This window comes from Falco cherrug, chromosome 7 (genome assembly GCF_023634085.1).
Source record: "Falco cherrug isolate bFalChe1 chromosome 7, bFalChe1.pri, whole genome shotgun sequence".
In the NCBI taxonomy this organism is placed as follows: Eukaryota; Metazoa; Chordata; class Aves; order Falconiformes; family Falconidae; genus Falco; species Falco cherrug.
The window spans coordinates 35,327,798-35,342,225 of record NC_073703.1 but is presented as its reverse complement, the minus strand read 5'-3'; the positions used below and the strand labels follow the sequence as shown (position 1 = coordinate 35,342,225).

The 14,428-nt window shown below is 42.8% G+C and overlaps 1 protein-coding gene across 1 annotated transcript; it reads left to right on the top strand.

Annotated features, from left to right (window-relative positions):
• The first annotated feature begins 385 nt into the window (after positions 1 to 385).
• Positions 386 to 14,354, top strand: RTRAF (RNA transcription, translation and transport factor). The gene is made up of 8 exons (XM_055715589.1): positions 386 to 645; positions 2,425 to 2,549; positions 4,064 to 4,163; positions 5,328 to 5,414; positions 6,549 to 6,637; positions 9,640 to 9,708; positions 13,394 to 13,442; positions 14,001 to 14,354. The coding sequence occupies exons 1-8, from the start codon at positions 585 to 587 to the stop codon at positions 14,153 to 14,155; spliced, it is 735 nt and encodes a 244-aa protein (XP_055571564.1). The 5' UTR covers positions 386 to 584; the 3' UTR covers positions 14,156 to 14,354.
• Positions 14,355 to 14,428: the final 74 nt, after the last annotated feature.

Sequence of the window (14,428 nt, the reverse complement as noted above, 5' to 3'; positions counted from 1 at the left end):
TACAGCTCAGTATTCCCCAGCAGCTCAATGCTCCCTAGTGCTGCCCAGTGCTCCCCAGTAAAGCCCAGTGTTTCCCAATACTCCCTAGTACAAGGCAATGCTGCCCAGTACAGCTCAGTGCAGTGCTCCTCAGCACAGCCCAGTGCTCCCCAGTACAGCCCAGCGCTCCCCAGTACAGCCCAGCGCTCCCCAGTGCTCCCCATTACAGCCCAGTGTTTCCCAATACTCCCCAGTACAAGGCAATGCTGCCCAGTACAGCCCAGTACAGTGCTCCCCAGCACAGCCCAGCGCTCCCCAGCACAGCCCCGCCCGCGCTCCACAGCTCCCCCCGTCACGGCGCCAGGCCCCGCCCCTGTCACTGTCCGCCCGCCGTCGTGTCAATAAAGCTGGATGTAGGGCCGCTTCCCTTCCCGGCACCCCCCTCCATCTTTCCACTGGCCGTGGGGGCTGCCGCTCAGCGTGCTAGCCAATGGGTGGGCAGGAAGCGGGGAAGGGGGCGTTCCTTCCTGTCCGGCCTGTCGGCTCGGCCTGAGCGGGGCGAGCGGCTAGGCCCGGCCGTCGGCGGAGGCGGCGGCACCGGCACCATGTTCCGCCGCAAGCTCTCGGCGCTCGACTACCACAACCCGGCTGGCTTCAACTGCAGGGGTGAGGGGCTGCGGCGGGGCTCCGTGGGGCCGCTGCAACGTCACTTCTCCCCCTCCCCTCGCCTTTCCACCGCTCTCCTTACACACCGGCGGCCCAGGCTCCCCCCAGGGCCCCTCTTCGAGGCCGGGGGCTGCCGGTGCGGCTCGTTCTCCCTGCTGCCGTCCCCTCGCCTCAGCGCTTCGGGAACCTCCCGCCCTTGCTCCTCCCTAGGGCCGGAAGGGTCTGCTGGGCTCTGAGCCTTAGCGCTGCTCTCTGGGCTCCTCGCTTTAGCCGCAGCACAGTATTGAGGGGAAATCCCGAGCTTAGGCCGGGAAAGCTGGGACACACACACACACACCCCTCGGCATTGCAGCGGGTGTGCATGGTTTGCTTGGCATTGGTGGCTCTTTGGGCATTGTGTAAGAACAGAGCAAAAGTGGAGATGTGATCCAGGGATAAACAGTGTCGCTGCTGTTCTTGGTCTCCTCCCGTGAAGAGTTTTGGTTTATGTAATGTGAGGGACAGGAGTCACTCATGCCACAGAAAACACCCTCGACTGCTGGCTGAGTCTGCCTTTAGCACTGCAGCCTGGGGTGTCCTGTACGTGAAGCAAGGCAGAGGCAGCGTGAGGAATAAGCGTGGTCTAGTAACATGATTAGAGCTATTTTTTGATGCACTGATACTTGTCAATACTTGATGTTTGGTTTTTGCAACACTTAACTTTTTTTCTTGCTTGAAAAGGCTCTGTAACAGATTTTACTTATACAGTGTATTAAATTGTAAGCTTCAGTTCATCCTTTTTAATGGTTGTTTTTCTTTCAGTGCTTCTGGTAGACTTGCTTATCTCTCAACAGATGTGTTTACTGGCATCTTTTTTGTTGTAGGTCTTAAATTCCTTATAGGTGGTATTTCTTTTTTGCTTAAAGGTTCATTTTGTCGGTGTAGAACTTCTAAAAGGTCTGAAAGCTTTCCTTTGCGTGTTGTGACTACATCTCTACTTCTTATAATGCGTGTGGTGGAAGAAGGGGACTTATATCACTTGAAAAACACTTTTGAGGGCCAAATGTATCATTCTTGTCAGTGATGGGCAAAATGATGTGCTTACCCCACTCTGAGATGCAGGAAGATATTAAATTCATTAACCTGAGATATTAAACCTCATCCAAAGCCAAAATATCACAGCTGATTTTTGAGAGGCTAATGTTACTCCAGAGCTGTGATGTGCTGTGTCCAGAAGTGAGTTCAGTCACTGAAACGCAGGTGTGGGCTAATTGCTTTGTCCGATACGAATATCTTTGTTTGGACCACAGTCCTTGTATTGTGGAATTCCAGCTCCCAAATAATGAGATGTTGAGTCAGCAGCGAAGGAAGAAAATGCCTTTGCATAGTCACGAGCTGTGTGTTGCTCTTTGGAAGAGATGGGGGTTACTGCTCCATGTAATGTGTTTGTCCAGATAACAGTCTTCAGAACTGAATTTCTCTATCAGTGTTTCACCCTTCCCTCTTTGCTTAATAGCTGTATTCCCAATAACAACAGTCCGTTGGCTGATGCCTTTTAATCAGTCAACCATAGCCAGTTTGGTGTGAGTTGAAAAATGAAAAACACGCAGTGCTCAGTTTTTGTCAGATGTTATCCTGGAGTATGTGATTTTAGTGTTAGATATATCTTTTTTTATGGTAAACTATGAAAGCACTCAGGAGCCTCAGTATTTGTTTGTATGAATTGGATCAAAACTTAAGGGCTTGGTTTTGCCCTTGAAGATATTTGTTGATTCTTTCTTTGTTTACTTCTCCCAACAGATGAAACGGAATTCAGAAATTTTATTGTCTGGCTTGAAGACCAGAAAATCAGACATTACAAGATTGAAGACCGAGGGAATTTAAGAAATATACACAGCGATGACTGGCCCAAATCATTTGAAAAGGTATTTCATTGTTTCAGACAACAATGTAAGTGATGATTAACAGCTGCTGTGGTGGTTGAATATAAATTACTCTGAATATTTGTCCTGTCTGAACTTTTACATTTCCAGGTGTTTAAATGTATTATTGAAGCCAAACTGTAGGAGTTACAAGGTCTTTAGGTAGACTCTTTGTACATAACTTTCACTCAGCTTTGTTTTTCCAGTAGGTGGGCTATCAATCCTCATGTTTTTTGCCTGATTTGATTTCAGCTCTTGAAGTAGAAGGAAGATTGACTACAAATAAACAGCTCTTTCTGCATTAATGATTCTTAATGTACCAAAAGGAAAATAGATGAGGCTAATGTACTCACAGGCTTTGCAGGCATGTGGAAGAAAGCTACTGCAGCTCATCTCTGCACCTCGTATTACTTCAGACAGATGTTTTTTTCACTGCTATCGCAAAGCCTGGCAAGCAGCCATTATTTTGTGAGTGATTTGTGTGTGTGCTTGTGAGTGTTTTGAGTCATCACATGGCTGTTGAGCTTTCCCTCTTGGTTCCCATTTCCTTTCTCTCAAAACAGCCCTGCAAGGAGCTGAAAATGCTGCTATGTAATACTCAGTGCCTGTTCATCTTGCGTTTTTTTTTTTTTTTTTTTCCCCTGGCACCACCTGCCTTGCTCACTGCACAGGAGGATTGGAGTTGCAGCGGTCAGGTTTTGCAGGAGGGAACCTAAAGAATTCTGATATCACATACATAAATGTGCATGCTATTAAAATTATTGGCAGCTGTTACTGTTGGGGTATTGGTGATATCTTTCTTGGCTGGGCCAGGCTGTCCTCCTCTGTGTGCCTGCCAGGGGATCCCCGTCTGCTAGTGCTCTCAGGCCCCTGTGCCCTTTCCCTCTATGCTGCTACTGGAGTAGAGGCTGTGTCACACTTCTCTCGCTCCAGCAAAGGGGCACAGCAGGATGTCACTACGTCCTGGACTTTGTGAGTCTTGGCAGCAGGTTGGGTCTGGTGTTCTGGCTTCAGAAGAGCAGAGACATTGTCCCAGCCACATTTTGTCCTCTCTTATTATACAGAGTCCCTAGGAAAGGGAAAATTACTTCTGCTGCCCCTCAGAATCCTCTGGTACCACTATCGTGAAAGCCTTAGGTAGTATCATTCCTCCTTCCTGCTTTAAATAGAAAGTTTTTGCTGTAATTTGTTTTCTGTCCTTCCCCTTGCCTTCGCTTACTGTCTGAAATGAACAGAGAGCAAAGAAAAGGGGTATTTTGGTTTATCTGGTTGCAGTCTCACAATTAACATTCATCAAAAAGCGGGTGCCATTACTAAATGGCAGACTTGAGTTAACGGTGGATTGAAGCAGTCTAAAATGGATCTGATGCCGCAGCAGGACGTTTCACAATGATGCTTCTTGTTAATAACTATCTTCTAACAACTGTAAGGTCTGTGGGAAGTGACTGTTCACAAAACAGTTTTGTGCTCCTAGCTGATTCATACAGATCGTTAATATCTGTTTTCTCTCTACTCAGTATATGAAAGATGTAAACTGTCCTTTCAAAATACAAGAGCGACAAGAAACAGTGGACTGGCTTCTCGGCTTAGCGGTTAGGCTCGAGTATGGAGATAACGGTATGTGTGAACTTATTCTATCTTTCATAATGATAGGGAAATGTTTTCCTATTTAATTCTATGAAGTATTTGTCAAATTAAGACAATGTCAAGATTATATATTATTGTCTTTAAAAATAAAAATATAATTTCACTTGCTTGGTTTTGTGCCACACTCAGATGTGAACTGTTTCTCTTCAGCTCCCTTGGGACAGCACAGTAGCATACTTGCGTTTATTACTTTATTTCTGGATATAGAAAAATCCAGAAAAAACTTACTCTAAAGTGTATTAAATGCATTTTCTTTAGCAGTACGTTTACTTGACCCTTGTTTTACAGGGAGTAGATCCGGAACACTTGGGAACCAGGGCAAGGTTATGAAAAAGTTGACAAAGTTAAATCTTGACAGTCAGTAGCAGGTTCATATCTTTATTGTGAGAGTGCAAATACAAATGTAATTACTGGTGGCAAACATAATAATAGATAATAATAGCCAAAGTATGGTTTTCTGTTACATTTCATTCCTGCAGGGCTGAGCTCTGCCTGAGACTAGGGATGAGATATAAATACCTGCAATCTGTAGAACTGGTTCTCAGTCCCTCACGATGGAGAAAGTGAGCTGCCTGTGACTCAGGGTTACATGAAGATGGAGGAGCCAGGAGGTCCCATCCTCAAAAAGCTTGAAAACCCTGTGTGGGTCATAGATGAATGCTACAGTCTATAAAACAAAGCCTTTACTGGAAATGTTTTACTTGCTGATCACGACCAACTTCAGTCTGTAGTTCTTGAGCCTTACATACACTGCTGATTGAGGCAGAGGGCCAATGCTAGTTGAACTGGTGGATTATATAAGTAAGCTGCAGCTTGTTCAGCCTTCTGGGATGAAGACTGTAGGAAAAGCCTTAATCAAGAGCATAATGCCCTACATAAGTGTGGAGCATGCTCTGATGCTGCTCTTGGATAGCTCTCTGCAGATGGGAGCTGTTAGGGTAGCTCACTGGAATTGCAGCCTTTGGGGTGCTTGAGGAGCTCCAAACCATGAGCATAAAAGCCCAGAAGGCTCTTGGCCAATTATCACACTCCAAAAATACAGCTATAGCAAACTACAGCTTGGCACTAAACTTTAAATTAGTTATTTTTGTCATTAGCTCTAATGGTGTTCATGTTTGCTTCTTACTTTAACAGCTGATAAGTATAAGGACTCTACCCCTGATGGTGCTAAAAATACTGACAATACAGCAAAAAATGCAGAACCGCTGATTAACTTGGATGGTAAGTGTGCAGCAGCCTACTGTATGGATGTGTCACACGTGAATGTGTTCCATGGCCTGCGTGTTCTTCAGATTTGTAAGTTGTTACAATACTGTGATACATACAACTTTTTAAAGCCCTGTTTAAAGCTTTAGGAATGCAGAGTGCATATATTCTTTCGCTGCTGGCTGAAACTGCCTCTCTGTGAACAGTGTTTTCAGAGTTACCATGAGTTTGCACTTGTTTGCATTCCTGCTAAAGGAAAGAGGAACTGTTCCATGTGAATCCCAGGTGACTGGATGTGCACTGATGTGGGCTGCTTCTGTGGGGGCAAAAGGGGAAGGGCAGAGGGGAGAATCTTTCTCAGCAGAATGAGGTGCCTGGAGACTTGATCAGATAGAAGCTGGAAGGGCTCTTATCAGGTAGTGAGGAAGGAGCTGAAGGGTGTTTACATTAACAGCTTTGCGGAGAGCTCTATAAAACATGAGTGCTTACTCTGGGTTAGGCTTAAATAGCAAGATACCTTTTGACTATGGACTCTAACATATCTTTTTTTAAAAAAAAGAAGCCTAAGGAAACATGATGGCAGACTGTTTACTTCAATACTGTCAGGTATTACACATTGGCTTGGTCTTCCCCAGCTGTACCTCTCACAATAGTTTTAATTTTTCTGACTGCTAGGCACATCCACAATGGAAGTGGTGGAAAACAGTTGCTAAAATTAGCCCTAAATCCCCCAGGTCCTCTCCCATTGCTCCTCCTGCAAAAAGACAGATAGGAATTGGCCCTGCCTCGCCCAGCAGGCACAGTTCTGCTCTGCAGTGATAGAAAGGTATATAAAAGAGAATACCTACATGTAATTGGCTTTATTTTCAAAGACTTAACACAGGTTTCCTGTGTGCTAGAGCATATGCAATGCAATTTGGCATTGAAAACAATGCTATTTGTGCTCAGATGGTGTTCTGCAACCTGGTTACAAAGCCTAGTGCACACTTTGCTTTGTAGCCAGACAAAGTGGTTGCTCAGAGCTGTTTATCCATGGTCTTGCCTGTCCTTGAGACCAGACTGACACTGTGGAGTCAGGAAGCCAATTCTGTCTTTTTGAAAGCCAGTTAAACTGGCACGTATTTTTAATTATGATGATTATTTTTGCAGTGAATAATCCTGACTTCAAGGCTGGAGTGATGGCTTTAGCTAATCTGCTTCAAATTCAGCGACATGATGACTACTTGGTGATGCTTAAGGTGAGTTGCACAATTTTCAGACCTCTCTTCCCCAGTGGCTGGTATGTGTGTAATAGCTTGTGGTGCAGAGTTACTGATAACTGTGATTTCTTAGGCACAGATAGAAAGTAAAACTCATCCTGTATGTGCCTTTTCAAGCAGATAAGAACACAGAGTATAAATCATGGAAATGAATGCAGGAATAATTATTGTGGTAAGCAGTTCAATTGTAGCTGAGTTCCTGGGGTTCCAACACAAAGAACTGTTGTTCAGGATTTGAGGTGTTCTGGGTTAGCTAAAGTACTACTTTATGTGTTTTTAATGAGCTTCAGAAGTGTTGAGGAGCACACTTAAAGGAGAAGATTGTATTCCTGTGCTAGAAATTAAGCAAAACTTGAAAACACAGAGGCTAAGTGATACAAAGGATGTTTTAAAACAGGCATCCTAAGGAGGAGCCACAGTTAAAAGCTTCCTCCGCCTTTTGGTCCTATGAACTGTTTACCCCTTGTCACTACTGAGTTTTAGTCTTGACAACTAGTCATGGCTTTTAAATGCAGGCTAATTCATTTTCTAAAGCATCTCTTTTATGACTTTGAGAAAATCTGTGACTTAGTGATGGAACTCTGTAATTCTCTCTAAACTTTGGTTTGAACATGTACTGTATGTGCTGAGACTGTAGCAATCCTTAGTTCCTACTTGATCATGTCATAATATGGAAATAAGCTTAGTTTTGTTTGGCACCACAATAAACTCATTTCACTGAAAAAACCAATAAGGTCTGTTCAGTAGCTGTGATATTTGCTAAACTTATTTTGGAGAAACTAAATGCCGTGGGCATTGAAGTTTTATATAGCGTATGTAAGTCTATAACAGGTATACTTGTACCAGGTTAGCATGATACTGTTTCTTAAGAAAGTGACAGCCTGCAGTTATGCCATCAACCACTTTCTCATTCTTTCCAGTATGGTGTCCTCCTTCACTTTGCCAAAATAGCCTTTGAACCCTTCATCAACCTTTTGAGAGAGATGGAGTTCTCATATGTCAAACCTCTACCAAAAAACCCCCCGAAAACTGTACAAAAATCAGTGAAAAGGGATATCTCGTAGAGAGAGGAGACCCTGTGAATGGTCATTGGAGGATCTGCAGCATGAGCTCAGCGCTTAGTAGACAGAGTTCCTTCAGATGGTCTTGCAGGATTGTCTTGAGTCTAGAACACCTGTGTCTGAGTTAATCTCAGTTGGTACTAGCAACTCTGAAGACAGCAGAATGTGTTTTCTGCATAAATGTATTTAAATTTGTCATGATTTCTACATTTCTTTCTAGTCTCTCTTTTTTTTTAGATGGAGGTGGCTGGACAAAACCACCAGCCTGAGCCTTCTTGCTTTTAATTACAGTGAGAACAGATTCCTGCAATTGCAGTTTATGGTACATGAACAGCAGCACTGCTAGTTTTCAGGGTTTGATGGTGCTAGAATGTGTCAGTGAAACTCTTAATTCTACACCACAGTAAGCCGGTTTGCAGTGTGCATGCAGAGAATTTATGATCCCTTTCCAGTTCGGACACTCATGAGTGGATGCCTAGAGAAGGCCAAAGGGTGCAAGTGTGCCACAGACATCTGGCCAGAGTGAGCAGAGAGATATTTGGAGTCCCATTTTATTAATTTAAATCTGGCAAGTTGATCAGAAACCATCTGTGTAACACAGTTGGATATCCTTTTTCTAATGCAAAAGGCACTCAAAATTCTCTTATACAAGGTCTGGTTTCACTGTTGGAATTTAAAATTAAACTCCTCATCAAATGACTGTTTTGTCCAGGTTACTCCTTTCAGTTAGAAAGATTTCTAGAGAAGTATTCAGTGGCAACTTTCTAGTGTCATTTCAACTTTCATCATGACCAAAACTGGGAGAAATCTTGGGGGAGAAATAGAAGCAGTAAGACTGCTTCTGTCACATTTGGCTACTCATCAGGGGAAGTCTGAGGAATGTGTTTGACAGACCCAGTTCTTTCTGGTAGAAGTCTGCCTGCATGGTATTCCTTCAGCTATTTTTAGAGGCATTTACAGCTGTAGGTATCAGTAACTGATCACTCCAATATGATTTCATGCTGTGTACTGGAGCCAGTAAAAACAGATGAGCAGCAGGATTGTTAAAATCAAGGCTGTTCCTGTGTCTAAAAATAATCCCTTTCTGCTCTCAGTCTTTTTAAAATCTGGGTGGGTAGCCCTGCCCGAGGTTTCTCTGCATGTTGAAGATGGTTCAGCACCTACTAAAAGGTGCCGCTAACAGGATTTCCTTCCTGAAGAAGCTGTATTGCTGCAGCATTAAAGGTGTGTGATCTCAGAAAAATAATGGTGCTGCTGCTTTGGGATCATGATCAGCTTGTTCTGGAATCACAGAATCATTGAGGTTGGAAAAGACCTTTAAGATCATAAAGCCCACCACTAAACCATGTCCCTAAGCGCCACATTTACATGTCTTTTAAACACCTCCAGGGATGGTGACTCCGCCACTTTCCTGGGCAGCCTGTGCCAGTGCTTGACAACCCTTCTGGTGAAGACTTTTTTTTTCCCCAACATCCCGTGGTGCAACTTGAGGCCATTTCTTGTCCTATCCCTTATTACTTGGGAAAAGAGACTGACCTCCACCTCTCTGCAGCCTCCTTTCAGGTAGCTGTAGAGAGCGATAAGGTCTCCTCTCAGCCTCCTTTTCTCCAGGCTAAAAATTGCAAGCTTTCTTGACTGTTCCTAGTATTCGTGGTTCCTGGCCCAATAGTGGCTGAAATTAATAGTGTAATAGTCGCTTCTGGTTAAGCCACAGCCAAAGAGACTACACCTGTGTAAGATACTACTTGCAAAGAAGAGCGCTGTTTGAAAAGGCTTAAGGTCTGAAAGAGTTTTCCAAGAAGTCTTGCACAAAACTGTGGGTTTGAGGTTATGCCAGGTTATAATGTTGCCTCCTTGGAATTGCTGAGAAATGCATCAAGACGTAAATTAATTAATCTCACATCTTAAATTTTTTCCTAGGCAATTCGCATTTTGGTTCAAGAGCGCTTGACACAGGATGCCATAGCAAAGGCCAGTCAGTCCAAGGAGGTTTGTATATACATTGCATGAGTCTAGTTTTAATTATTCCGTATCGAGTAAAGTAGTGTAGATGTAAATGTCTGCCATCTCGGTCAAAACTGGTTTGTTTAAACACTTTGTTTAGGAGGGTGGTGGAAACATGCTTTATCTTCACCATCCTGATTGTAAAAGACCCAGAAGGGTTATGGAGAGTAGTAATACAAAGCTTTCTTTGTTTCAGTTGAGTACAAATATATATACCTGTATGATATATCATGTAAACAGCTGTTTCCATTAGTTATTTGCTAGAGGATTACCCTTACTGTTCAGTGCAGCAAGCCTACGGTATGAGAAGAAATGTATGACTTGGCTTTTCCTTGGAATCAGCAGTATTGGTTGTGTGAACAGGTTGAAATGTTTATTGTATGGAGTGTTTTGCTTTGTATCTACACCTGGTGTGTGTTTGAGAATGGGGTGCTGGACATCCAACTCCTCCCTTCCCCAAAAAGAGGTGGTGAAGGAAACTTCTGCACTGAAACCTCAGATCTTGCAGAATTATTTTCTGACCACAAGCTGTCTGTCTGTAAGACATTCCAGGGGATGACTGTGGTTTTTCAGATTGTAGTTTCTTAAACATCCCAGTTCTCCAGCTCTTCTCTCTGGCATCTGGCACAGCAGTTGCTGGCATCGGGACTTGGGCGTAGCCAGGGAAGGCAGCCTCTCCTGCCCTGCAGGTGTATGTTTAGAATTGTCCCTGCTAAAGCCACTGGATCTGGTCAAAGAGCTGAAGTCCCTTTACCTGTTCTGGCAGCTGCTCAGAACAGTCCATGGTTTATTTATTATCATAACAGTGATTACGGTGTTTACTAAGTGGTAATCGCAGGTGCTCTGAGTTGCAGTGTGGTAACTGCCAGAAGTGTGGAACAATAAATCAAAGCTTTGGTCTTGTATATCCATAAAACCATTAAAAGTAGGAAAATATGAAGCAGCTGAGACTGCTGTATTCATTTTAGGTTCTATAACTAATGTTAATAAAAAGATGCTTTTAGTTGTTGTTTACGTAGCTGCATAGCTGACGTGGGGATCAAAATGAGATTTTCTGTGTGTTTGGCAGAACTGGCTTCTTTGAGGAACAGTGGATTTTTTTTTCACAACAAATTGTTCATATTTGATAGGTCTTCAAAACATTGTCAGATCTTAAGTTGAGGTGTCACTGAATATGATATATGTCACTGGGAGTGTATTCTCATTAGGAATGCTAAATTTCAAGTGAGGTAGAGAAAAGGCAGGAGATGGGAGGCAGGAAAACAATTTTCTGTGCCAGTAGCAATTGTCAACATCATAATGTACCAGATAAATGAGGAAAATACCTTAAAAGGAGAGGTGATTGCTAGGGTGCAGGATAGAAGGAGAGGACAAAGAATAAAACGTCTGTCCCTGATTTTGGCTGTCTTGTTAATGGCCAAAATACTCGGCAGTGACACTGTGTATGTTAAGCCTTGTCCCTGGAAACAGGTTATAAATGTCTGACTGCTGCATGGCAGATGACTTAATATACAAAACGTCATGAGCTACATTCTTGGCAATATCGAGTTGGAGTGGGGAAAAGATAAAATAGATACAAAAGTGTTCTCTGACTGAAAGATATGTATGAGGACAGTGCTGAGGAGACTTATGCTGCTATGCTTGTGGTTTAAATGTACCAAATAAAATGAGATTTATCTTGTTGGGTTGTCAAGATGTGGTTTTCAAGATGAGACATGACACTGGTTTTTTTTGGTTTTAGATTGTATTTTGACTGGCTGTTATTTCAGTGTAGTGGATGTCAAGGCAGGATTCAGTTTTATATCAGACTTGTAGGCTGTCCTGAGCTTTTCTTGCCTGGTAAGTGTATCCTAGGTAGGACTAGTTACAACAAATGCTTTTCGGGATTGCTTTAAGGATGCTCCTGAAGGCTGTACCTGGACCATATTTGAAGGCACAACAAAGTGGATACATTTTCACCCCTTCTCTGAAATCTTTTTTTTCCTCCTACTCCCAGGGAATCTAGTTTTCTGGTTCACACTTCCAGTTACTGGGGAGGTGGCTGCAGTGGTCAGGCCCATTGCAAGTGTTTTGTGCAGCATTTTTAAATTAATGAGGCTGTGAAATGAAATAGTCTGTATAGTTACAAATTTTAAAGGTGCTCTTCATTTCTCTCCCTGTTTGATGCTGCTGCACAAATTGTAGTTGTAGCAGCAGTGGGTGCCTGTAGAGCTCAGCACCTGCTATGAGACCACTGCTGTGGGGCTTAGCGAAGGCCAGTCTACTGCTGTCAAAGACAACTTCCACCAGCCAAAAAGGAGCTAATGTGCGGGGTGGTGGGAGGAAGGCAGGGTAAGTAATGCTCCGCTACCACGGTGTAGCCTCAAAAGGCCACCCCTGAAGGTGCCACTGTGGTCACTCAGCATTGAAGGTACCTGCAGTGGCCCTGGGGAATTCAAAGAACCGACTGAATCGGTGTTTTGCTGCTCGTGTGGCTCGGAACATACTAACTAGCGTGGCAATGAGCAATTGTAGCCTTAAGTATAAACCTGATTTCTTAAAAAGTGTATATATGAAGTCTGATATTGCTAGAAGCTGTTTGAAGTAGCATTAGTGGCATCCTTACCAACAAAAGATTAGATTTTAACAGTGGAGTTGTATCTTTAAGATTGCAGTTGAACAGCCATTTTATTGTAAAGGCCATGGAAAAGAACCACTTTTTGAAAATGGGGTAACTCTCGTGTTAGTCACCATTTTGTATTTGGTGTGTGTTTTGATCAACTCAGAAATTCTTTTTTACCTAATATATAAGCATTTAAAAGAAATCCTCACTGTTTAGAAGTCTTACAACCCCATCATCATAGAAACTAATGCTATTGAACTTGAATGTTCTCATCGTGCCAAATGCAAGGCGTTTGGCAAATGTGCCAAGGCAAACATTGAAAAAAGTTAGAGGTAGTAAAAGCAAATTCTAACATTTACATTGCTTAAACCTAATTTTATGTGCATGTTGAAAAATGATGAGTGATTGTTTAGCATGACTGCTCCTCCACAGGTCGAGAGGGTAAAGGCAAGAGATCAGTGCTTATAAATGACCACTAACAAAACTTTTCCTTGTACTGTCGTAATAGAGCAAGTGTTTAGAAAATTGAATGTTTAGCTTTATTCCTAAACTTAATACTGGAGAAAAATGCTTCTGGGGATGTTGATGGAGGCCGCAAGTTCAGTGCTTGAGAAACTCGATTACAGAGAATTTTTACAACTCTCAAATCAGCCGGTGCTTTGAAAACTGGCAGCTGTTGAAAGGCAGTTTTGAAGAAAGCCTGGTTTGTGCTGCTTTCTGTTTGTCTGGGTAGCGATGCTGCTGGACTGGGCGTTCTCTCGCAGTGCTGTTAGCCTTTTAAGGACTGAATGTGGGCAGTGTGTATCCAATGGGGTTCGCTTGACAAGTAGGGGGATTATTCAGCGTGGAGATTTTTCTTTGTTACTACTCTGGGTCTGATGTTTCAGGACACAAAGGCACTTGTGTGTAACTATGCGTGATGACTTCTTGAAGATGTCACACGTGTCTATATAAGCAAAACTCGGGTGTCCTCTCCTCCAGTTACCTGCTGTAGTACTTGATTTTCATTTTCCAAACATGCAAAATGACATTTCTAATCATATTTGAACATGCTTTTTCTTTTGAAAGGGTTTGCCTGTTGCTTTAGAAAAGCACATTCTTGGTTTTGACACAGGAGGTAAGCAGTTATCTTAATGTTACTTTTAAATAGAGATGTTTGCCTTTGACAAAGTATATTACTGTCAAATGTGTGGCTAATGTGTACAGTAAAAAGCCTGTAGTGGAAAAAATTGCTCCCTCCCAGCAAGAGAGCACTCTTGAGCATTCTGTTTTGGAACAGAAAAGCATAAATCTTAGCTGTGGAATATGTTGTTTCAGAGTAATGTTTAAATAACGGCTTTTAATGGCAGCCACGTTTGCAAGCAGAGGGAATGCACCTCGCTACTGTTGTCTTGCAAATCTTGCTTTTACCGGCAGAGGACCTCTGTGCTGCTTCCTCGTGTTTTAGCTGCATGATTTACCTAAAATCTAATCGTTGTTGTGACTGGGTCGATTATATTGTAAGCAATACCCAGATGACCTGGGACTCCACTAGTCTGGCTGCAGCAGGGAAAGCTGTTTCCTTTTTCAAGTATGAAAACCACGAGTGCAGAGCATTAACTTAGATCTAGCTTTTCTTAAGACCTTTGTCAGATGACAATGATTGATACGACTTCTCTTTCTACAACTCACCCAGACGCTGTTCTCAATGAAGCTGCCCAAATTCTCCGTCTGCTGCATATAGAGGAGCTCCGAGAGCTGCAAACAAAAATTAATGAAGCGATTGTAGCAGTTCAGGCGATTATTGCTGATCCCAAGACGGACCACAGACTGGGGAAAGTTGGGAGATGAACAGATAAAATCTTTTAGTCTGTTGTGTACTTAGTACAATTAGGAACTAGATACAACTCCACAACTCTGGCATGCAGTTTGAGATGGTATTATTTCACTGTTTTGAAAGAAAACAGGAAATTGAATTCTGACTTCTAATGAATTATCATTTTTCTTTAAATAAACAAGGTTGGGAAAAATAGACAAATTGTTCTGATTAGCTCTGAGTTGGCAAATAAGTTTTTCATTGTGTTTGGCTTTGTGTTCAGAGGGGAGTGTTACATAAAGTCTCTG